The sequence below is a fragment of the Grampus griseus genome (assembly GCF_964374135.1).
Source record: "Grampus griseus genome assembly, chromosome: 9".
NCBI lineage: Eukaryota > Metazoa > Chordata > Mammalia > Artiodactyla > Delphinidae > Grampus > Grampus griseus.
This window is the reverse complement of record NC_139003.1, coordinates 83,435,485-83,454,368: the sequence shown is the minus strand read 5'-3', so window position 1 is coordinate 83,454,368 and position 18,884 is coordinate 83,435,485. Positions and strand designations below refer to the sequence as shown.

General features: G+C 36.4%; 2 protein-coding genes across 4 annotated transcripts in view; both read right to left on the bottom strand.

The window, feature by feature from the left end:
- MAGI2 (membrane associated guanylate kinase, WW and PDZ domain containing 2) overlaps positions 1-18,884 on the bottom strand; it is a 1,326,400-nt gene that overhangs the window by 1,202,883 nt on the left and 104,633 nt on the right. The window lies entirely within an intron of this gene.
- LOC309827025 (dihydrofolate reductase-like) lies at positions 6,448-7,035 on the bottom strand (the record flags this gene model as incomplete). Its single annotated transcript, XM_082661506.1, has 1 exon — positions 6,448-7,035. Exon 1 carries the CDS (start codon positions 7,009-7,011, stop codon positions 6,448-6,450), a length of 564 nt encoding a protein of 187 aa, XP_082517632.1. The 5' UTR covers positions 7,012-7,035.

Genomic DNA, 18,884 nt, shown 5'->3' with positions numbered 1-18,884 from the left:
GGATTTTGGTAACTAGGAACATTATTCTCTATTTATTTTCCCTAGTACTTAAAACCTTTATTAGACAAATACCCCAAATCCACTTAGTTCACTGAGTCTTCAAATTTACAAAAATTTCAAGTGATGTTTATATCTTGAAAGACGTGTGAAATTCATTGTGAATTCTATAGAAATGCAAAAACAAATTGGAGCATATGAGTCTCTGCTGCATTGGCCCTGCAGGGGGCCAAGTAGCAAGTTTAATATTGTGAGCATGCTCCTATACATGTCCAGGGTTTCACTTCAGATGAAGATAAAGAAAATCACAAAGAGGAGCTACAGTGTAAGTCAACAGTACAGAAAGAGATGCACCCAGATTTAAATGAAGTAATCTGAGGAGCTTGTTCAAGTTTGAGATCAAGATTATGTCTTTCTTGATACAATTAAAGGGATGACTTGAATCTGTAAACCTTGACCTATGTTTACCTTGGGTACCTATTACATCACCTCTCAAAAAAGCACAACAGTGAAAATCTGCTGGGCAGAAGTGCTCTCTGTTCTCCAAACTGAACACAGTATCCACAGAGAAAACTATGTCGGACAATGCTCATTCTCAAAGCATATTCTAATCTCTGGCTAAGGAAGGAATACAGGACTCAGTCCTGCCTACCTGCCATAGGGGTGACTGAATTCTTAATTGTGGTGTGGTGTCTGCCTACTAGTCAGACATCCCGGATATGCTCACTTCAGCATCAATACCATGCTGAGCTATATGCAAGAGAGTGAAGCTAGTGACCAGGAACATCTTTCTACCTATTTTTAGGACAAATGATGACTGAGCTGCAATGACCAGGAAACTTCCCTTGTGATAGTGTCTACCAGTAGGTTTGACATGTGCTAAATGTTCTCCAATGTTAGTCATTTTACAATAGAAAAAAAGACCCTTCCGGATTCATAATGATTAATTATTCCCCTTGGCAAACTACTGCTGTAGTACCGGAATGTTTCATTTTAGTAAGGATAAGACTGTGGTTCTGACCAGCCAGATCAACAGTAGAGATTCTGACCTAAGTTCAAATAACTTTTAAAATAAGGGTCTTTAAGCTGGGGACTATAAACCAAGAGGGTCTCTTTGGATGAGCTTCAGGGGCCCCATGCAGTTATAGGCACAATGTCACACGTGCATTTCCTGGAGAAAGGTCCTATCACTTTAATCAGATTCTCACAAGTGTTTGGGACCCCCAAAATATATTGTATACCATGTTACACTCTGTAATAGATTTTTGCTCCCTTGAGATCAAAGAGCCTGGAGTTCTCCTGCAAACCAAATTAAGTGAAAGGAGAGCCCTGGAGTTGCTCCTTGAGAGATAGGACTTCTCCATCAACCCATGGAGATACATCCACTTCTTGGTAAGGGACAGTACATCCTTTACTTTTCAGAAGCATTCAAAGTCAAGCAAAAGACACTAATTTAACAACCACAAAAGTGTGTATGGGCTATCAAAAGTCTATTTTTACTACTTATTATTTTCTTTAGGTTTATAGCCTTCAACTTATCCATGATTCCATGCAGTATACTAGATTTTCTCAAAAGTAAGTACAGAGAAGTGCAGTAATATCTTACGGTTATGTTTTAGCATAAATTATCTTGAGTATCTTTTCAAGAGAAATATTATGTTTACCTCATTATTTTGTTTAAAGGATTACTCAATTTTTAATGCACAATTCTTAAAACTCAGTGTTGTCATTACAAATTGTCCAGCATTTCTAATTTTAGCTATTTAGAAATTGTGTTTTAAAACAATCTTTTTTTATTGTTTTATTGTAAAGATGGTTTATTACCATCTATAAACTGTTAAGTTATATAACAATACCAAGTTAGAATTCTATTGCTTGATTTTTCAACTTTATACAATATCCTTTGACTCCACACTATTACAGATGAGGTATTCAGTGAATACTGTACCTGTGGTATTCTACATATGGTAGCGGCATGTTTATTTTTGTAAGAAAGTGCCAAAATACTGTCTCCCTTACTCTCCCAATTTTTATTTGTATATTTCTAAGTTGTCAAGGCATATACAGTTTATGCTCTGATTTGTCATCTGATCCACATATTTGGTTTAGTCTTATTTCTGTTAATCATATATAGTACTTATCACTAGTTATTTTGCTAAATTTTTCTCTATTATCCCTTGATTGGCTGAAGCTCAGCCTCTGGTACGTGAACAGTATTTCTAGAGTTGTGCCATATTTAATATTTTTTGTATACTTAATAAAAATCTTGGGTGGACATGAAATCCTTGATTTATACTTTCTTTCCTTAAGTATCCCAGAAGTTTTGGTCCACTGACTTCTAGTGTTCAGTGTCACAGAGGAGAAATCTAAGGACAGTCTGACTTTTTTCCTCTTGTAAGTATTGTGATCATTCTACATGGCTATTTAAAAACTTTATCATTAAAGGCTAATAAATTTACTATGATATGCCTTGAGGACATATGTCTTGGGTACATATCAGAAGAATATGTCTCAGTGTTAACTGATTTGGGTCAATTTTCACTGGTACATGATATGTCCTTTCAACAAATAGGATCAGGTATTCTATCCTTTTCACAACTTTTTTCCTCAAGTTATGTTTTCAAATATCTATCCTGTTCCATTGTTTTTGGTGTTCTCCTTGAGGGACTGCAATTATGCATATATAGGGTCTTCTCTGCCTGGTTTATATATCTATCATTTTCTCCTTAGTCCTTTTCAACCTTCCATTTTTATTTTACTTTTTTGCATCTCCTCACTTATATCCTCAGTACCCTTGCTGTGTTTTCTCCAGTGTCTATTCTCGTGACTGCTCTTTTCAATTCTTTTATATTTCTGTGATGATTTTGATTTGTTCTTCTATTTTACTAAAATCTGCCAATTGACACTCCATTTCCTCCCACTGCCTTGTTTTCTCTTTCTTGAATTCTTGTATTTATTATTCATGGTCTTTGTTCACAGAAGAACTTTCTTTTTTAAAAAAAATTAAAGACAATTTTTAGAGAATTTTTAGTTTTACAATAATATCGAAAGGAAGGTACAGGAATTTCCATATACCCAAAGCTCCCACACATGCATAGGCTCTTACATTATCAACATCACTCACCAGACTCATACATTTTTTAGCAGGGATGAATCTACACTGACACATCATAATCACCCAAAGTTCATAGTTCACCTCAGAGTTCACTCTTAGTGTTTCACTTTACATGTGTTTGGACAAAGGTACAGTGACATGTATCTATCATTATAATATTTTACAGAATATTTTCATTGCCTTAAAAATCCTCTTGGACTTCTCTGGTGGCACAGTGGTTGAGAGTCCACCTGCCAATGCAGGGGACACGGGTTCGTGCCCCGGTCCGGGAAGATCCCACATGCCATGGAGCGGCTGGGCCCGTAAGCCATGGCCTCTGAGCCTGTGCGTCCGGAGCCTGTGCTCCGCAACAGGAGAGGCCACGACAGTGAGAGGCCCGTGTACCGCAAAAAAAAAAAAAAAAAAAAAAAAAATCCTCTGCGCTCTGCTTATTCATCCCTCCCTCCATCCTAAGCCCTGGCAACCACTGATCTTCTTATAGTCTGCAAAGTTTTGCTTTTTCCAGAATGTCATGGAGTTGCAATCATACAGTATGTAGTCTTTTCAGATTGGCTTCACTTAATTATATGCATTTAAGCATTTAAGGTTCCTCCATGTATTTTCATGCTTTTATAGCTCATTTTTTAGCAATGAATAATATTTCATTCTCTAGCTTTACCATACTTTATTTAGCCATTCACCTACTGAAGGACATCTTGGTTGTTTCCAAGTTTGGGGAATTATGAATAAACCTTCTATAAACATCCATGTGCAAGTTTTATCGCAAACATGTTTTCAACTCCTTTGGCTAAATATGAAGGAGTGGGATTGCTGGATCCAACTGTAAAAGTATGTTTAGTTTTGTGAGAAAAACCAAAAACTGTCTTCCAATGAGGCTGCACCATTTTTCATTCCCAGAGCAGTGGATGAGAGTTGCTGTTTTTCCACATCCCCACCAGCATTTGGTGGTAGTGTTCCAGAATTTGACTATTCTAATGGGTATGTAGTGATATCTCATTGTTATTTTAATTTGTATTTCCTGATGACATATGATGTGGAGCATCTTTTCATATGCTTATTTGCCATCTGTATATCTACTTCAGTGAGATTCTGTTAAGGTCTTTGGCCCATTATTAAACTGGGTTGTTTATTTTCTTACTGTTTTGAGGGTTTTGAGGGTTCTTTGTATATTTTGGGTAAGAATCCTTTACAGATGTATCTTCTTCATATATTTTCTCCCAGCCTGAGGCTTGTCTTCTAATTCTCTTGATATTGTATTTCATAGAGGAATTTTTAATTTTAATATGGTCTGAATTATCCATCATTTCTTTCCTAGATTGTGCTTTGGTGTTGTATCTAAAAAGGCATCATCATACCCAAGGTAATTTAGGTTTTCTCCTGTCTTATCTTCTAGGAGTTTTATAGTTTTGTATTTAAATTTAGGTCAGTGATCCATTTTGAGTTAATACTTGTGAAGAGTGTAAGCTCTACACCCAGATTCATTTTTTTGCATACAGATGTCCAGTTGTTCTATCAGCATCTGTTGAAGAGATATCTTTCCTACATTGTACTGCCTTTGCTTTTTGTCAAAGATCAGTTAAAAATATTTATGGAGGTCTATTTCTGGGCTCTCTATTCTGTTCCATTTATCTATTTGTCTATTTTTTTTTTTTTTTGCCAATCCCACGCTGTCTTGATTACTATAGCTTTATAGTAGATTTTGAAGTTGGGTAATATCAGGCCCTCAACTTTGCTATTCTCCTTCAACACTGTGTTAGAAACCACCATATCAAAATTTTAAAGGCGTAATAAAATGTCAGGTCACAACTTTCATATATGTTCTCCATTATTATACTTTATAATAAGTGCTCTTCATCTGTTGACAAATTTGTTGCTCTCTTTTATATTTTTTCCTAGTAATATTTTTGTGTCTTTTTTTTGCTTTTTCCCACACATGAACATTTATTAAACATTTTGAGTATTATAAACAATTTGCTTCTTTTACTTAGTAATTTTTGGCATTTTTCTGTCAGTACTTCATTCTTTCTAACTGCTGCAGATGTTACATTTTATAGACATATTGGTTAGTTATTTCTTATTAATCAACATTTGGGCTGTTTTCAAGTTTGAAAAAAAAAAAGTTGCAACAAATACTCTTGGGTCCATTTCTTTGCTCAGGATTAATTTCTAGAAGTGGAAGTTCTGGGTCCAAACCCAGAATATTTTGAATTTTAATTGATATTGCTAACTTACACTCTCAAAAGTTGTACCAATTTATAAGGCAGAAAATTCTATTTTTTGGGGGGGGGATACTTAATCTAAATCTTTGCTAATGTGATGGGTAAAATGTTTTAATTTTCATTTTTTAATTCTGTGAAGTTTAGTTTCTAACTTACTAATTTTCGTTTCTAGCATATTCATTCTCAATTTATTACCTCTTTGAATTTTTAATTTTAGCCATCATGCTTGATATTAGATTATTCTTTTTTGTAAAGAGCAGCCAATTCTTTTTTTTGTCATTGTAACATCCCATGGGATCTCACTGAAGATCAGAAACAAAGTTTTTTAAGGTCTCAGACCACCTCCTTTAACCACCGAAAAGGTAGTCTCATACCTGCCTCTTTACTATCCCTGTGGAATATCCTGGAGTTTTCAACTTATTCACTCCCAGTCTAAGTGAACAAAATTTTTTCCAGAAGTGTGATATAAGGTAATTCACAGTCCCTCTTTTGATCTAACTTTAATAACTGAATGCTAGCTCTTCTGTTTATAATCCATTTCTGACCTGTGGATCCAACTGCCTAGCTCCTAGCTAGCTCTACAGGCTTTGGTTTCAACTCATGCTACCAGGGGACTTTCCCACTTTGGGCTGTCTTGGTAGATATTCTATCCTAGGCAGGTGCTGGTAAACTATTATTGACCCTTGATGGGCATTCAGGCAGTTACAGCAAGAAATGCTTCACAAATGGTATCTGACACAGTCTAGTTAAGATTGATGCGGAATAAGAGTACTTTGTTTAGAAATAATTATACACAGATCTAAAGTCAACAAAAGTCTCTACAAGAAAAAATAGGTAATTTTGGGCTTCCCTGGTGGCGCAGTGGTTGAGAGTCCGCCTGCCCATGCAGGGGACACGGGTTCGTGCCCCGGTCCGAGAGGATCCCACATGCCGCGGAGCGGCTGGGCCGTGAGCCATGGCCGCTGAGCCTGCGCGTCCGGAGCCTGTGCTCCGCAGTGGGAGAGTCCACAAGAGTGGGGGGCCCGCGTACCACAAAAAAAAAAACCAAAAACAAAATAGGTAATTTTTTTGGGGGGGGAGAAGGAGGCTTGAAATAGATCAGAAAACGTTTTCACACTAATTGTTCTTTTCATATACTTCAAATTTGTGCTTAATGCCTTTCTCCTCCTGGACATCAGAAGGAACCCCTGGATATTCTGGGAGGAATTTATATTTTTCCAAATCAATTTCTGGAAAAATTGTGTCACCTTCAAATTCCTGCATGATCCTTGTCACAAATAGACTAAGATGGCCTGGCTTGCTCCTGGCTTCCTTGTAAACAGAACTGCCTCCCACTATCCAAACCATGTCCACTTTATTTGTTAATTCTGGTTGCTCGGTGAGTTTTAAGGCATCATCCAGACTTTTGGCAAGAAAATGCACTCCCTGTGGAGGTTCCTTGAGTTCTCTACTGAGAACTATATTAATTCTGTTCTTTAAAGGTCGATTCTTCTCTGGAAAGGAGAACCAGGTCTTCCTACCCATAATCACCAAATTCTGTTTACCTTCTACTGAAGAGGTTGTGGTCATTCTTTGGAAATACCTGTATTCATTCCTGAGCGGGGGCCAGGGCAGGTCCCCATTCTTGCCGATGCCCATGTTCTGGGACACAGCGATGATGCAGTTTAGCGAACGAACCATGACAGCGGCAGAAAACACTTCCGAGCTAGCACATCACACCGACACGGGGATTACCTGCCAGCTTGGTGCGAAATTTTTTTTCCCTAGTAATATTTGTGTACCAATCGTCTGCCAGTTCCTTTTTTATTATTTAGCTATTGAAAGGATTAAATTTTCCTAGACAATTAGGCTTTGTGTGCCTAATTTCCTATTAAGTGTGTGTATGATGGGGGGAGGTAGAGATGTGTTTGTGTGTGTGTGTGTGTAAATGTCCAGAACTGCTTTCCAGGCATTACAACTCAGTATCTTTATTCATTTACCTTAAATTCTGATCCAAGCCTGAATTCCTGGGATGGCCATTTACCTAAGGTATTTTCTACATTAAGGGAGCTCTTGCATAGCGTCATCCTTGGGAAATCAAAACCTACTGAACCAGTATTAACTCAAACCTATTATAAATACTATTTACCAGACATATCCAGTGAACTTGACAATTTGCCTGCATCTGACAACACAGGACTCTAGTGGAAAGATCCTTAAGTCTAGGGTTACATGAAGGTAAATTTGGGTACACAGTACTTACATTGTAAGCACTGAGCCAAGAAATGCCTAAAATAAGATAGAGCAAGAGACGAGACATTAATAAATGTCAGTTTCCTTCATTCTGTATATTGACATTGGTAGAAATAATGAAACATGAATGTTAAAAAAAAAAAAAAAAGCCTGTAACTTTTAGGCAAGATGTGAGATCTCTTGAACTGAGTATTTGTTGGACAAGATAATGGAAGAATACAAGTGAAGAAGTATTTAATTCCTACATTGGCCTTCAGAAGCTGGTGTAAGCAGCCCATCATCGACAAAAAGAAAAGGAGGTGAGCATATTCCTGTTTATGGAAATACCCCTACCTTTGAAAGGCGATGAGTCATTAAAATCATCACTCCTGGCTAAGGATACTGTGGTGGCCAGAAGAGGCTAGTTCATGAGGACCAGGATGGGGAACTCCCTTATATGATGGTACGATTAAACCTGGACCGGTTAAGGCCCAAAACTGAATTTCTAGCGGGTTATAGTTCTAATGGATTACACTGTTCAGTTGAATTTTCAACAGCTAGAACTGATATGAACTTCCAAGGGCTGCCTTAACTTCTTCCCCAATATACAGGCAAGGTGCTGGGAACCCTGAATTATCTTGCTGCAGAAGAGAGAACTCGATAACTTCTTACATCCAAACACTTGCTATCCTGGTGCTGGGGACCATAGTTCTGCTCCTCAGGTCCAGCCCCTCTTGCTTCTATTACCTAATTAGTGAAGCCACCCTTTCTGGACATGTCCTCTGCCTTTCTGATACATTCCTACTGAAATAGAGACTGATTCCCAGTGGAAACTCCACACAGAGGGCACACCTAACTAAGAGGTTCTTCCCTCTCCTAATCTCACATGGCTTACTCATCTCATAATGACACATTTAAGGAAGTTGCAAGGCAATCTGATTGATACATTAATGAGCCAGAAATTTTAATTCTTCCAACTTCAAAAGTTACATCAGCAGAAAGCAAAGGTCCTGGGCCTTGTTTTCTGTTCTATGCAAGAAAACCCCTCCTGTGTTAAGATGCAGTATTATGCTCTCAGCACTGCTAGAGCCTCCATAAAAGAAATGCCCATTGAAACAAAATTGTAGATAAAGACGTGATTTATTCTGTGCCCTAATATCCCTTATAAAAGAAAATAGATTTTCTCTCTCAGTCAATACAAGGACAGTTTTCTTCCATAGATTTACCTACGTGCTTTTTTTCTATCACACATTTAAAAGGATAGAGCCCAAGATAGTTCTTTTTGGTCTAAGTTTCCAGGGAATCTAGAGTCATATTCAGTGCTCATCTACTTGTGGTAATTAAGTCAACTCAGGTACCAAGTATCACGTACTGTTTTGCTAATCTTGGGTTTCTTGTTTGTTTTACTTTCCCTTCAATTTCAAAACACTAGTCTCTTTACTAAGGATCATGAAGAAACACTTTGAATATTATGATATGATAGGACACTAACAAATGTATTGTTGTACTCCACAGACACTTTTAGTTCTGGCATCTTGCTTCTAAGAACCCTTAAGGAGGGAGGAGGCATTTTTACTTTCTTATTCTTGATTTTTGCCAGCCTGATATTCCATCTCTAAAAAATAGCACTGGCCTTCAAACTGCCTAATTATTCTTCTTTTTAATTGTGAAGTTAATGTGTACTGTTAAAATCTGATTAAAGTGAAAAAGTCCAATTACCCTCATTTCCCCGACCCTGCTCTCTGTGGCTAATGACTGTTAGTAATTCCTTATATATCATCACAGAAATTACCTCCAAATTGCCTTTTAATTGTTTTTTATTTTCAAAAGGTCCCTTCAAGACTATTTTCAATATAGCCAGAATTATAAAATCAAACAAATAATTGAGGATCACTAAACTGTCAGTCAGCATTGACAGAAAAAAAGAACTAAATCAGCAATACAAGGCTCATCAATCTATCAATCTATGTATCTGTATAAAAGCTTCCAGTGTCCGATTAGCTTTACATAGAGATTTCAATTTGAATGATATAATGTATAAACTATTAAATTATAGAATTTTAGATCTGACAGTAACTTTAGAACTAAATTGGCATTATTTCCTTGTTTTATAGATAAGGTAACTAAAGCTATGAGGACTAAATGAACTAGTTCAACAGGATGGACCCAAACCCCTTGACTCCCAACTCTACATGAGACAATGTGGAACTCTGTGAACTAGGATTTTTGCAACTAACTGTAGGTGCACAACAAATCAAGGGAAACAATAAAACAGCCACTGTGTACTTCACTGGTAAGAAAATGCACAATAAATCAGTCCTAACTGTGGCAATAATGTTTGACAACCTATATTACTCTATGAATAACAAAATAGAATATAGTTGCTCCCAAGATGTTTACAAGCCAGGCGGGGAGGTAAGACATATGAGACATAAATATGTAAAGGAAAAAAAAAATACAAACAAAAATTAGTTCAAAATGACTCACAGATCATGCGTGCTACAGGAATGAGAGGCAGACACCTCATGTGCATAGTGACTGTGTCGTGAAGGATGTGCAACTTCAGCCAGGCTTACAGGATGAGTGAAAGAAAGAGGTTTCAAAAATAGTCATAATAAACAAAGGTGCAGAAATTTAAAAATGTTTTGGTTTGCTCGGAAAATGATGAGAAGTTGAGTTTGGCTGGAATACTGGATTTGTACGTGTGAAAACTGAGAGGAGTAAGATGACAGGTATGCTTTGGTGGGTGGAAGACTCTAAAGGGAATATTTGAGAGCTTGGACTTTACTATGCAGTTAGCAGGGAGCCACCAAAATTTATTGAGGAGAGGGTAATATAAAAGTGATATTTTTTCCCAGGTGACTCAGGGAAAGAGCATGCTAGAGAACTGAGGCTGAGGTAAGGGTTGATGTTAGGGCAGCCAGCGAGGAGATGATTCCCAATGGGAGACCTTGGGTACATACAGAAAACATCCCTCTTCTGATAAAAGTTGCCTCTGAATCTTTAATTTCTCTGTTTCACTATATGAGATAGAAGATCTCAAATGAGTAGATGATCTACAGGAGGACTCTCAACAATGTCCACATCCATTTTTTACTTACATATTGTTATGGACTGAATTATGTTACAAGGTGAATCCACATGTAGAAGTCTTAAATTCCAGTACCTCAGAAAGTGATCTTATTTGGAAATAGGGTAATTACACATGTAATTAGTTAAGATTAGGTTATACTGAGTAGGGTGTGCCCTAATCCAATATGACTGGTATCCTTATTAAAAGAGGAAACGTAGACACCAATGACACATACACAGGGAAAATGCCATGTGAAGATGAAGACAGAAATCAAGGTGATGCTACTATAAGCTAATAATGCCAAAGATTGCCATCAAATCATCAGAAGGTAGATAAGAGGCATGGTGGAGATTCTCACTCACAGCCCTCAGAAGGAACCAACTCTACCAACACGTTGATCTTAGACTTTCAGCCTCTAGAACTGTGAGACAATAAATTTATGTTGTTCTTAAACCACTAAGCTTGTGGTACTTTGTTACAGCAGTCCTAGAAAATTCATACATGTATCCACATTAGAAGAAAAGAGTCCAGATCTTGGAGCCTGGATTCTGATATTCTCTTGAGACATAAAAAAATGCTACTGGGGCTTCCCTGGTGGCGCAGTGGTTGAGAGTCCGCCTGCCGATGCAGGGGACGTGGGTTCGTGCCCCGGTCCGGGAGGATCCCACATGCCGCGGAGCGGCTGGGCCTGTGGGCCATGGCCGCTGAGCCTGCGCGTCCGGAGCCTGTGCTCCGCAACGGGAGAGGCCACAACAGTGAGAGGCCTGCGTACCGATAAAAAAAAAAAAAAAAAAATGCTACTGGGCTTCCCTGGTGGCGCAGTGGTTGAGAGTCTGCCTGCTGATGCAGGGGACACAGCTTCGTGCCCCGGTCTGGGAAGATCCCACATGCCACGGAGAGGCTGGGCCCGTGAGCCATCGCCGCTGAGCCTGCGCGTCCGGAGCCTGTGTTCCCCCACGGGAGAGGCCATAGCAGTGAGAGGCGCGCGTACCGCAAAAAAAAAAAAAATGCTACTAACTGAATTTGCTAAGTTTAAGAATTGATAAATGTCCATAATGCTTCATTCCTGGCTGTATTCTAAAAAACCTAAGAATTGTGAAAAAGAAGGAGTCTTCTTTAAAAATAAACCTTTGAGGTTCAATCACTACTTGGTTCTAAAGATTTCACATGCCAGTAACAGCTTTTTTATATGCGGTCATAATGAGCATCTTAAATATGCCCAAGTTCAAGATTTTCATTCAATTTGGATCAGTTACTTCCCAGCCAAGGAGATTATTCTTACCCATTACTTCCAAGGTTGCATAGGAAATTGCCAAACGTGAAGAGGTGTTGAAAAATATAAGAATATTACTAAATAACTTGGCAATGATTTTCATTATTAGAGTGCTCCTGGTAAACCATTTCTACATTTTTCTCTTTTTAAAATTATTCTTACATTTAATTAGTCAAATTCAAAGGAAGAATACACAATTCCTCAGTTGGACGAGATGAACAAAAGAGTCCATCCTCCCGGAGAGAACAGTAATACTAACCACTGTGATTTTTCTGAAGGTGCCATTCTGTCCTAATTAGCAAGTAAGAACCATCATTTTATTTTCATTTCCTATGGTCTTTCCCACAAAGCACTTCCTACTTATATTTCTATTCTCATTAGGAAATCACTAATTAACACAAGTAGTTTTACTTCTCCTCAATTATCCTTGCAAATACCCATAATTTCTTATGAACATTTCACCTCTCAGAAAAATCAGTGTACTTTTGAGGTTTCATTTTCAGAGTATACAATCTGAGGTTCATTTTGAGAGTATACAATTTCAGATGATAACACTTTACCACGAGTTCTTTTTTTTCCCCTTCTCTATTAAGACCTGTGGTGAGAGAAATCTTCCTAAGCAGTTCTTTGATTCTGCTTTCCCCTGCTCAGTACTGCCTGCCCTATACAGCATCAACCCTTTTCTAGGTACTCAAGGCCCTCTGCAATCCTCTAAGCAAAATCTATGCTTCTAGTTTTCTATTCAACTTATGGTTTGCTAAGCACTATACACTCCTGGGCTTTTGCTCCTCCCCTAGTTTACTACTGTTGGAGTACTTCCCATTCCTAAGGCCAAGCCCATGTCAAACCTTTCCTCATACCCTACCTGGTCTCCCTAAGCAGACATGATCTCTCCTTCTGCTTTTGTAGAGCTATTGGTTCACACAAATACACACTGGCTTGAGAATACTGGGTGTGAGTGAGTTTTCCAACACTTCCTTGAGGGCAAGGGATATTTCCTATATAGTTATTTCTCACTGTATCCACAACTATGAAAGTAACACAAATACACTGTTATAAAAGATCTTATGTGAGCCTAGAGACTAGAACTCTTTAATTTTCTGAGTCATTGGTTCTCAGATTCCCTGTAAGTAGTCTCATTTCTTTATCTGTGGCCATGATCCCATCAACTCCTGACCCCAATAATCTTCATTTTTCCTATGTTAAGTTGAAAGCTTCTTATTCTTTATTATTTTCTTTTAGCCCTAACGTAGCTTAAATGTTTTATTTTACAAAGAATCTGTTCCATAAATATATGCTCTTTGACATAATGAATAAGTGAGTGTCCTTCTATCATATAAACATCTTATAGAAAAAAAAAAAGCACACTAAAACAAACAAAACTTCATCTGACCTTGCTGTCAAATCTACTATCGTATTTAATTATTTATAATTTATCAAATTATTTGATATGTAATAAGCACTAAAATTTTTCATTTCCCCCTACACAATCCTGCCTGAATTACCCTAGCCTCGACCCCTCTTTTTCCATAACCCAGTGACTCTTTCCATGTTATCTTTGTTCTTCACTTCTGCTACACTGGGGATCATCCTCATCCCTCACCTTAAGGACTTCGTCTCCACAGCTTAATTGACACTGAGTAATTAAATTCTCCTCTTAGCTTTTCAACAAGGCCTACACAGCACATGGATTATCTCATCCCTCAGAGCTCTGGTCTTCCTTTCTGGTCTCTTTTACTTTATATCTCTTCCTTGAACCCCATTCCTGCATTTCCAACTGACCGAACTTCCCTTGAAAGACCTGACTTTCCCATTAATTTTAACACAGCTGATACTGAAAGGATTCCTGAGACTTACACCCTATTTATCCCTTCAGTAGACTTCAACTGAAAAGTCTGAGAAACATGAAAAATAAAATCATGGATAAAATATGAGTACAGTTTTTATTTGGGAATATTTCATGTATATCTTTGTATGTGTGGACATATACTTAGTGCCATATTATTTAGGAGTTTTAATACCAATCAGCATCACTATATACATCATTTCCTGATGACAATAAATTAGCCTTAGATTATCAGGGAAAATTTGAACTGTAAAATCTGATTTAAAAGTGTGCTAGTTGGCACAGTCTTTTACTCTACTATAAAAATGTAAGGCCAAGAATATTAAGATGGTATACTTGATAAAAAATAAATAGGCAAATGAAATACAATCTTAGTAATGATATAAATGAGCATTTTCACAATTTGTGAACATCGCCTAATTAACACATTACTTGCATTTTCTGGAAATGTTTTATTTGTTTGCCCCAAAGCAAAATGCTATCATTTAAGTAATCCTGTACAAGCTCTGTTTGAATGTATTACAGCTCTTGTAGTTTAATTATACAAATAAAAGAATACAATGGCTTTTGAAGTGAAAATTAACTATACTTCTGATACCATTTAATGTAATTAGAGTATGGTAATAAGGGGAGACCATTTAATTAGTACGTATGCTCTGACATTGCCTCAACTCTTGTATTTACTAGCCGAACTGTTTGATGCTATTAGATAACTTCAGGTTGTATTTATAACTACGCAACATGCTAGACCAAAAAATACAACTAGTCTTTCTAATGTCCTTGATGGTCAAAGCTATGTCTTATACATTTTAGTATCTCCAGCAACTAGCATATTGCCTTAGATACAATAGTAAGTGCTCAGTAATTTGTGTGCTGAATATTAATTTGAAAGGAAGTCCAGAAACTATTTTCGTTTAAGTTTATACAAAGCAAAAAGATCAGTTTTCTGATTTTTTTTCTCCCATCAGAAAAAAATAACTTTTCAGAGAAAGTGTAGCATTCATCATTTATAGCCACTTTTGATTTTTTATATTTATGTAGTTCATTACTTTTTTCCAGAAGAAGGAAAATATTTCTAATCCATTGCGAAAACAGTTTTATCACTTTTGAAACTTTAACAACATAAAACATATGTGCATTAATCTTTGTGCTCTTTTCTCTTTTAGACAAAATGTGCAATGCAGAGGAAGTCAACCAATTTAAGTCAACATGAGAGAGTAACGGCTCTGCTCCACTTCATTAATTTTGATAAATATTCAAGAAGTCTTAAATTCTTTAGCTTAAAAAAAAGACAACTCTCACATTTAAGTAAAATAATTGTTACCATTACTTTTCATTCACCATTCCCATGTAATATTTTATTTGTACATAAAACATGCTATCCTTAAATTTTATGAACTTATAAAATGTAGCAGTATATTAATAATTTGTTGATCCATTCCATTTATCGATATTCATAAAAATTTATGAATATGCTTTAGAGTCAATAATACTGAGTTTTTAATCCCAACTGTATTGTTTAACTGCTCTGTGACGTTGGACTAGGTACTTACACTCAGAGTCTGCTTTCTCATCTGTGAAATGAGACTACTCACCTACCTCACAGGTCTGTTGTTTAAGGGTTAAGACGAAAGATGCATAGTCTAGCACAGCTCCTGGCACACAACAGGCATTCAATCAATTTTGTTTCCTTCTCTCATGTTTAGGCTATAGAAACTGATGCTACGATCTAGAATTTGAAATTAAGACTGTATAATAGGCATTTTGAGGATTCACACTCCTAGTAGCTCAAATGAAACAAAACCAGTGCATAAATATGGGAAGCCATATAATGAAATTAAAAAGAGAAAAACTGTCACATTTTTCTAGGGTGTACACAATGCTCCTGAGACTTAAAGGCTGGAGATCCTGGGAATGTGTTCAGCTCAATCTTTACATTCATGCCAGAGACATGCAAACAGTCAAGATTATCTAGTAATGATGGAACAGGTTGTTAGATTCTCAGGTTTTTGTCCTCAACCTCATACACTCTGCCTCCTACGTAAATCCTTAAACAAGAATAGAATTTATTTAGTTTTCAGATATATTTTGTAACAACATAATTTAAATATATTTATCAAGAACAAAATAACTGAGAGAAAATGATAATTAGGACCTTGCCCAATTTTCTTATTATTCAAATTAATCTCCAAAATCAGTTCCTCTCCCACCTTACAGTTTCGTTATAATTAAGAATGTAAAAAAAAACTTAGAGAAAGAACTCTTGGCATACATCTTCCTTTGAATTTTTGAGTGACAAAGGCTTAAATATTTAAGAGGATGAGCTGAATGAAAAATAAATTGACAGTAGGATTAGTTTTGAGGAAGATTCAAGGACATGGATTAAATGGAGTCATTTTTCCTATTAAATTTTGAATTCAGATAAGAACCACTTCCCTTTTCTTCCTATTGAGTTCTAAATATTTTGGTCTGTTACTGAGAAATTACTATTAAATATTTCTGTGTTTAAAAGTGTGGCTCAGAAAGATTCCTTGGAAAAAAGGAAAACCCTTTGCTTAGTTGATTGTACAAGGCAAGTGAACCAAGTTTAAACAGCTTTTTAAAAAAGTATTAGAATATTATCATGTAATTAACTGATTTTATTTCATGAAACACAGCTTTACTAGGTCACTTTTATTATGGAATATTCCCACATGCCTAAAGACTAACATAGATTTGAAAATAAAACAGTGGGTTTGATTCCAAAACTAAAAACTATTGTATAAAACAAATAAATAATATACTCTAACATAAAAAAAGTAAACTAGATTGTTAGAATGTACAGTTGATGGTAAAGAATTATCTGTCATTTTATATATCTGACATTTTAAGATATCACAGAATTAAGGGATTCAGATGAAATTAAAGGAACCAGGATTTACAGTGAATCAAAATATTGTAGGTGGCTCTGGTTTCCCTTTTTAGACAACTGATAAAATTTTCTTAAAGTTAAACTTCTCTCTTTACAAATTTTAATTACTTACAATTAGGTATAACAGAAGTCATCACAGAATCATACCAAAATAGTGATGTCAAATTCACCATTTACTAGCCTGTAGGAGTTTCTCAATGAAAAGAATGCTTGGAAGGAAAACTGAATAATTTACTATTTACCCATGCCTGAGAAAAATTATAAAGGAAACAGGCTATTCTAAGCATAATTCCATAACTACTACAGATGAATTATTATCATATGTCAGATGCATCACTTTAGGTTGAAATAGATTTTTTTAATTAAAATGATTAAAACATCAAATTAAGCTCTAGTATTGTGAAAATGTGCAAAATTGTTACAATTCGTGGATATTTCCAAACTTTTAAAGCATTTCAATGTGAAAGATGGACACTTTCTAAGGAACACAGATCAGTCTGTACTGTGCAGAATTCACAAAAGCCAAAGCACTTACAGATTGACACGTACCTTAAGTATTTCCTCCTGTGGTTTCAATATTTTAAAGTGCCAGGCATTGTGGTGAGTGATTAAAAATGTCAACTATTTCACTGTTCTCAATGATTCAAAGTTGTATGGTCACAGGGCATATAGGAGTAGATTAAATTTATTAATCTATTTATTCAAATCAAAAATCACAGTAATTAGCTATGTTTTGGTTTTTTTCTTTGAAGTGTAGTCCTCCCTTTCAGGAATGCTGACTACTTTTTTTGCAGCACTAGAGGCTATAAGATAAAGCTATATATAAATTAAAGGTGGAAAGAACATACCTATTGCGAGAAAGTAAGTGAAGCATCACTATCTTTTAAATGAACAACACATTTAGCAACTCTTCATGCCCATAGGACTGCCAAAAATAAATCTCTCAATATTTATAAACTCTTCACAAAGCTCAGAACATCAGTTATGCAAAGTTAGACATGGATGACTTGAAGCGTACACAAACAGCTTTGCCTCATTTGGGGAAATCTTAACTGAGTGGTAATTTTGGAAACGGTGGTCAGTCAAGCAGAAATCACTTTGAAACATTCTATTGGTGGACTCCTAAACACAGCCTTGTAAATCCCTGGGTTCCTTGACCCTGCTGCAGATTGGTCACAGACTGGTAGGAAGCCCTCTTAGAGGTCATCTAGCTCAGGCTTCCAGCCAATTCAGAAACATCTTTAACAAGGAGATGCTCAGACCATGCTTAGCATCTCTGGGAGGTATGAGGGGGATACGAGGAGCTTACAATCTGGCTGCCCAAACCCTGCTCATCTTGGGAGCCCTGTTCCCATAGGGCTATTACTGGAGGACTAAACTGCACCACAACAGGTATGGTAGAATTTAAAGACATTATTCACAAAGGAGGTACAGCAACCATTAGCTTCAGATCTAAGAGAATCTTATCCCAGCAGATGAGGCTGAGAATACAATAACAATGCTCAGATTCAAGGAACATTCAACTTAGAAAATCCAGTTTATAATGTATAAGCTCTACCAAGAGTGACTCATAGTAGCTGAGTTTTAGAATACTGAACAAGTTCTAGAATTGGGAGCAGGGTCTTGCAAATTGTATAAGGAAGCAATTTTGTTAAGCCCTTCCAGGGCCAGGATTAGTACTTAGTATGCTGAGAGCACTTTTACATACATTAACTTATTTCATCCTCTCATCCACCCTATGAGGTAGGTTCTATTAATACCTCCATTTTAAAGTTGAGGAAATGGATACTCAGAGACTCAAAGTATGTTGCAAGAGAAAGGAACTACAAAAATAACAGGAGAGGAAATGTAAAGAAAATTAAAGAAAAATCACTAAAGTGTGAGAACTTTTCTGTTGATCTCTGTGGCCTTTTAGCCACCAGTTTTATGGTTTTCTTAAATTTCTAGTAGTGTTTGAGGTATACATTCTAAATTGTATCTACATTTAAGAAACAAGCTTATTGCCACTGGAAAGAACACACTTAGAAACCCTAATTAAAACAATGGACAGACATTATTGCTTTCGTCAAATTTGAGTCAGTGGCTTAATCAAAAGGCAATCCAGACAGTTGTGGCTTTCACACAATGTGTTTGCCACTTCCATGACTTTTTATTTTTCCCAAATCAAATATATATATACATATATGTGTATATATATATTGTTTTAAATGAAACAACCATTGTGTTTATCAAAAATGTG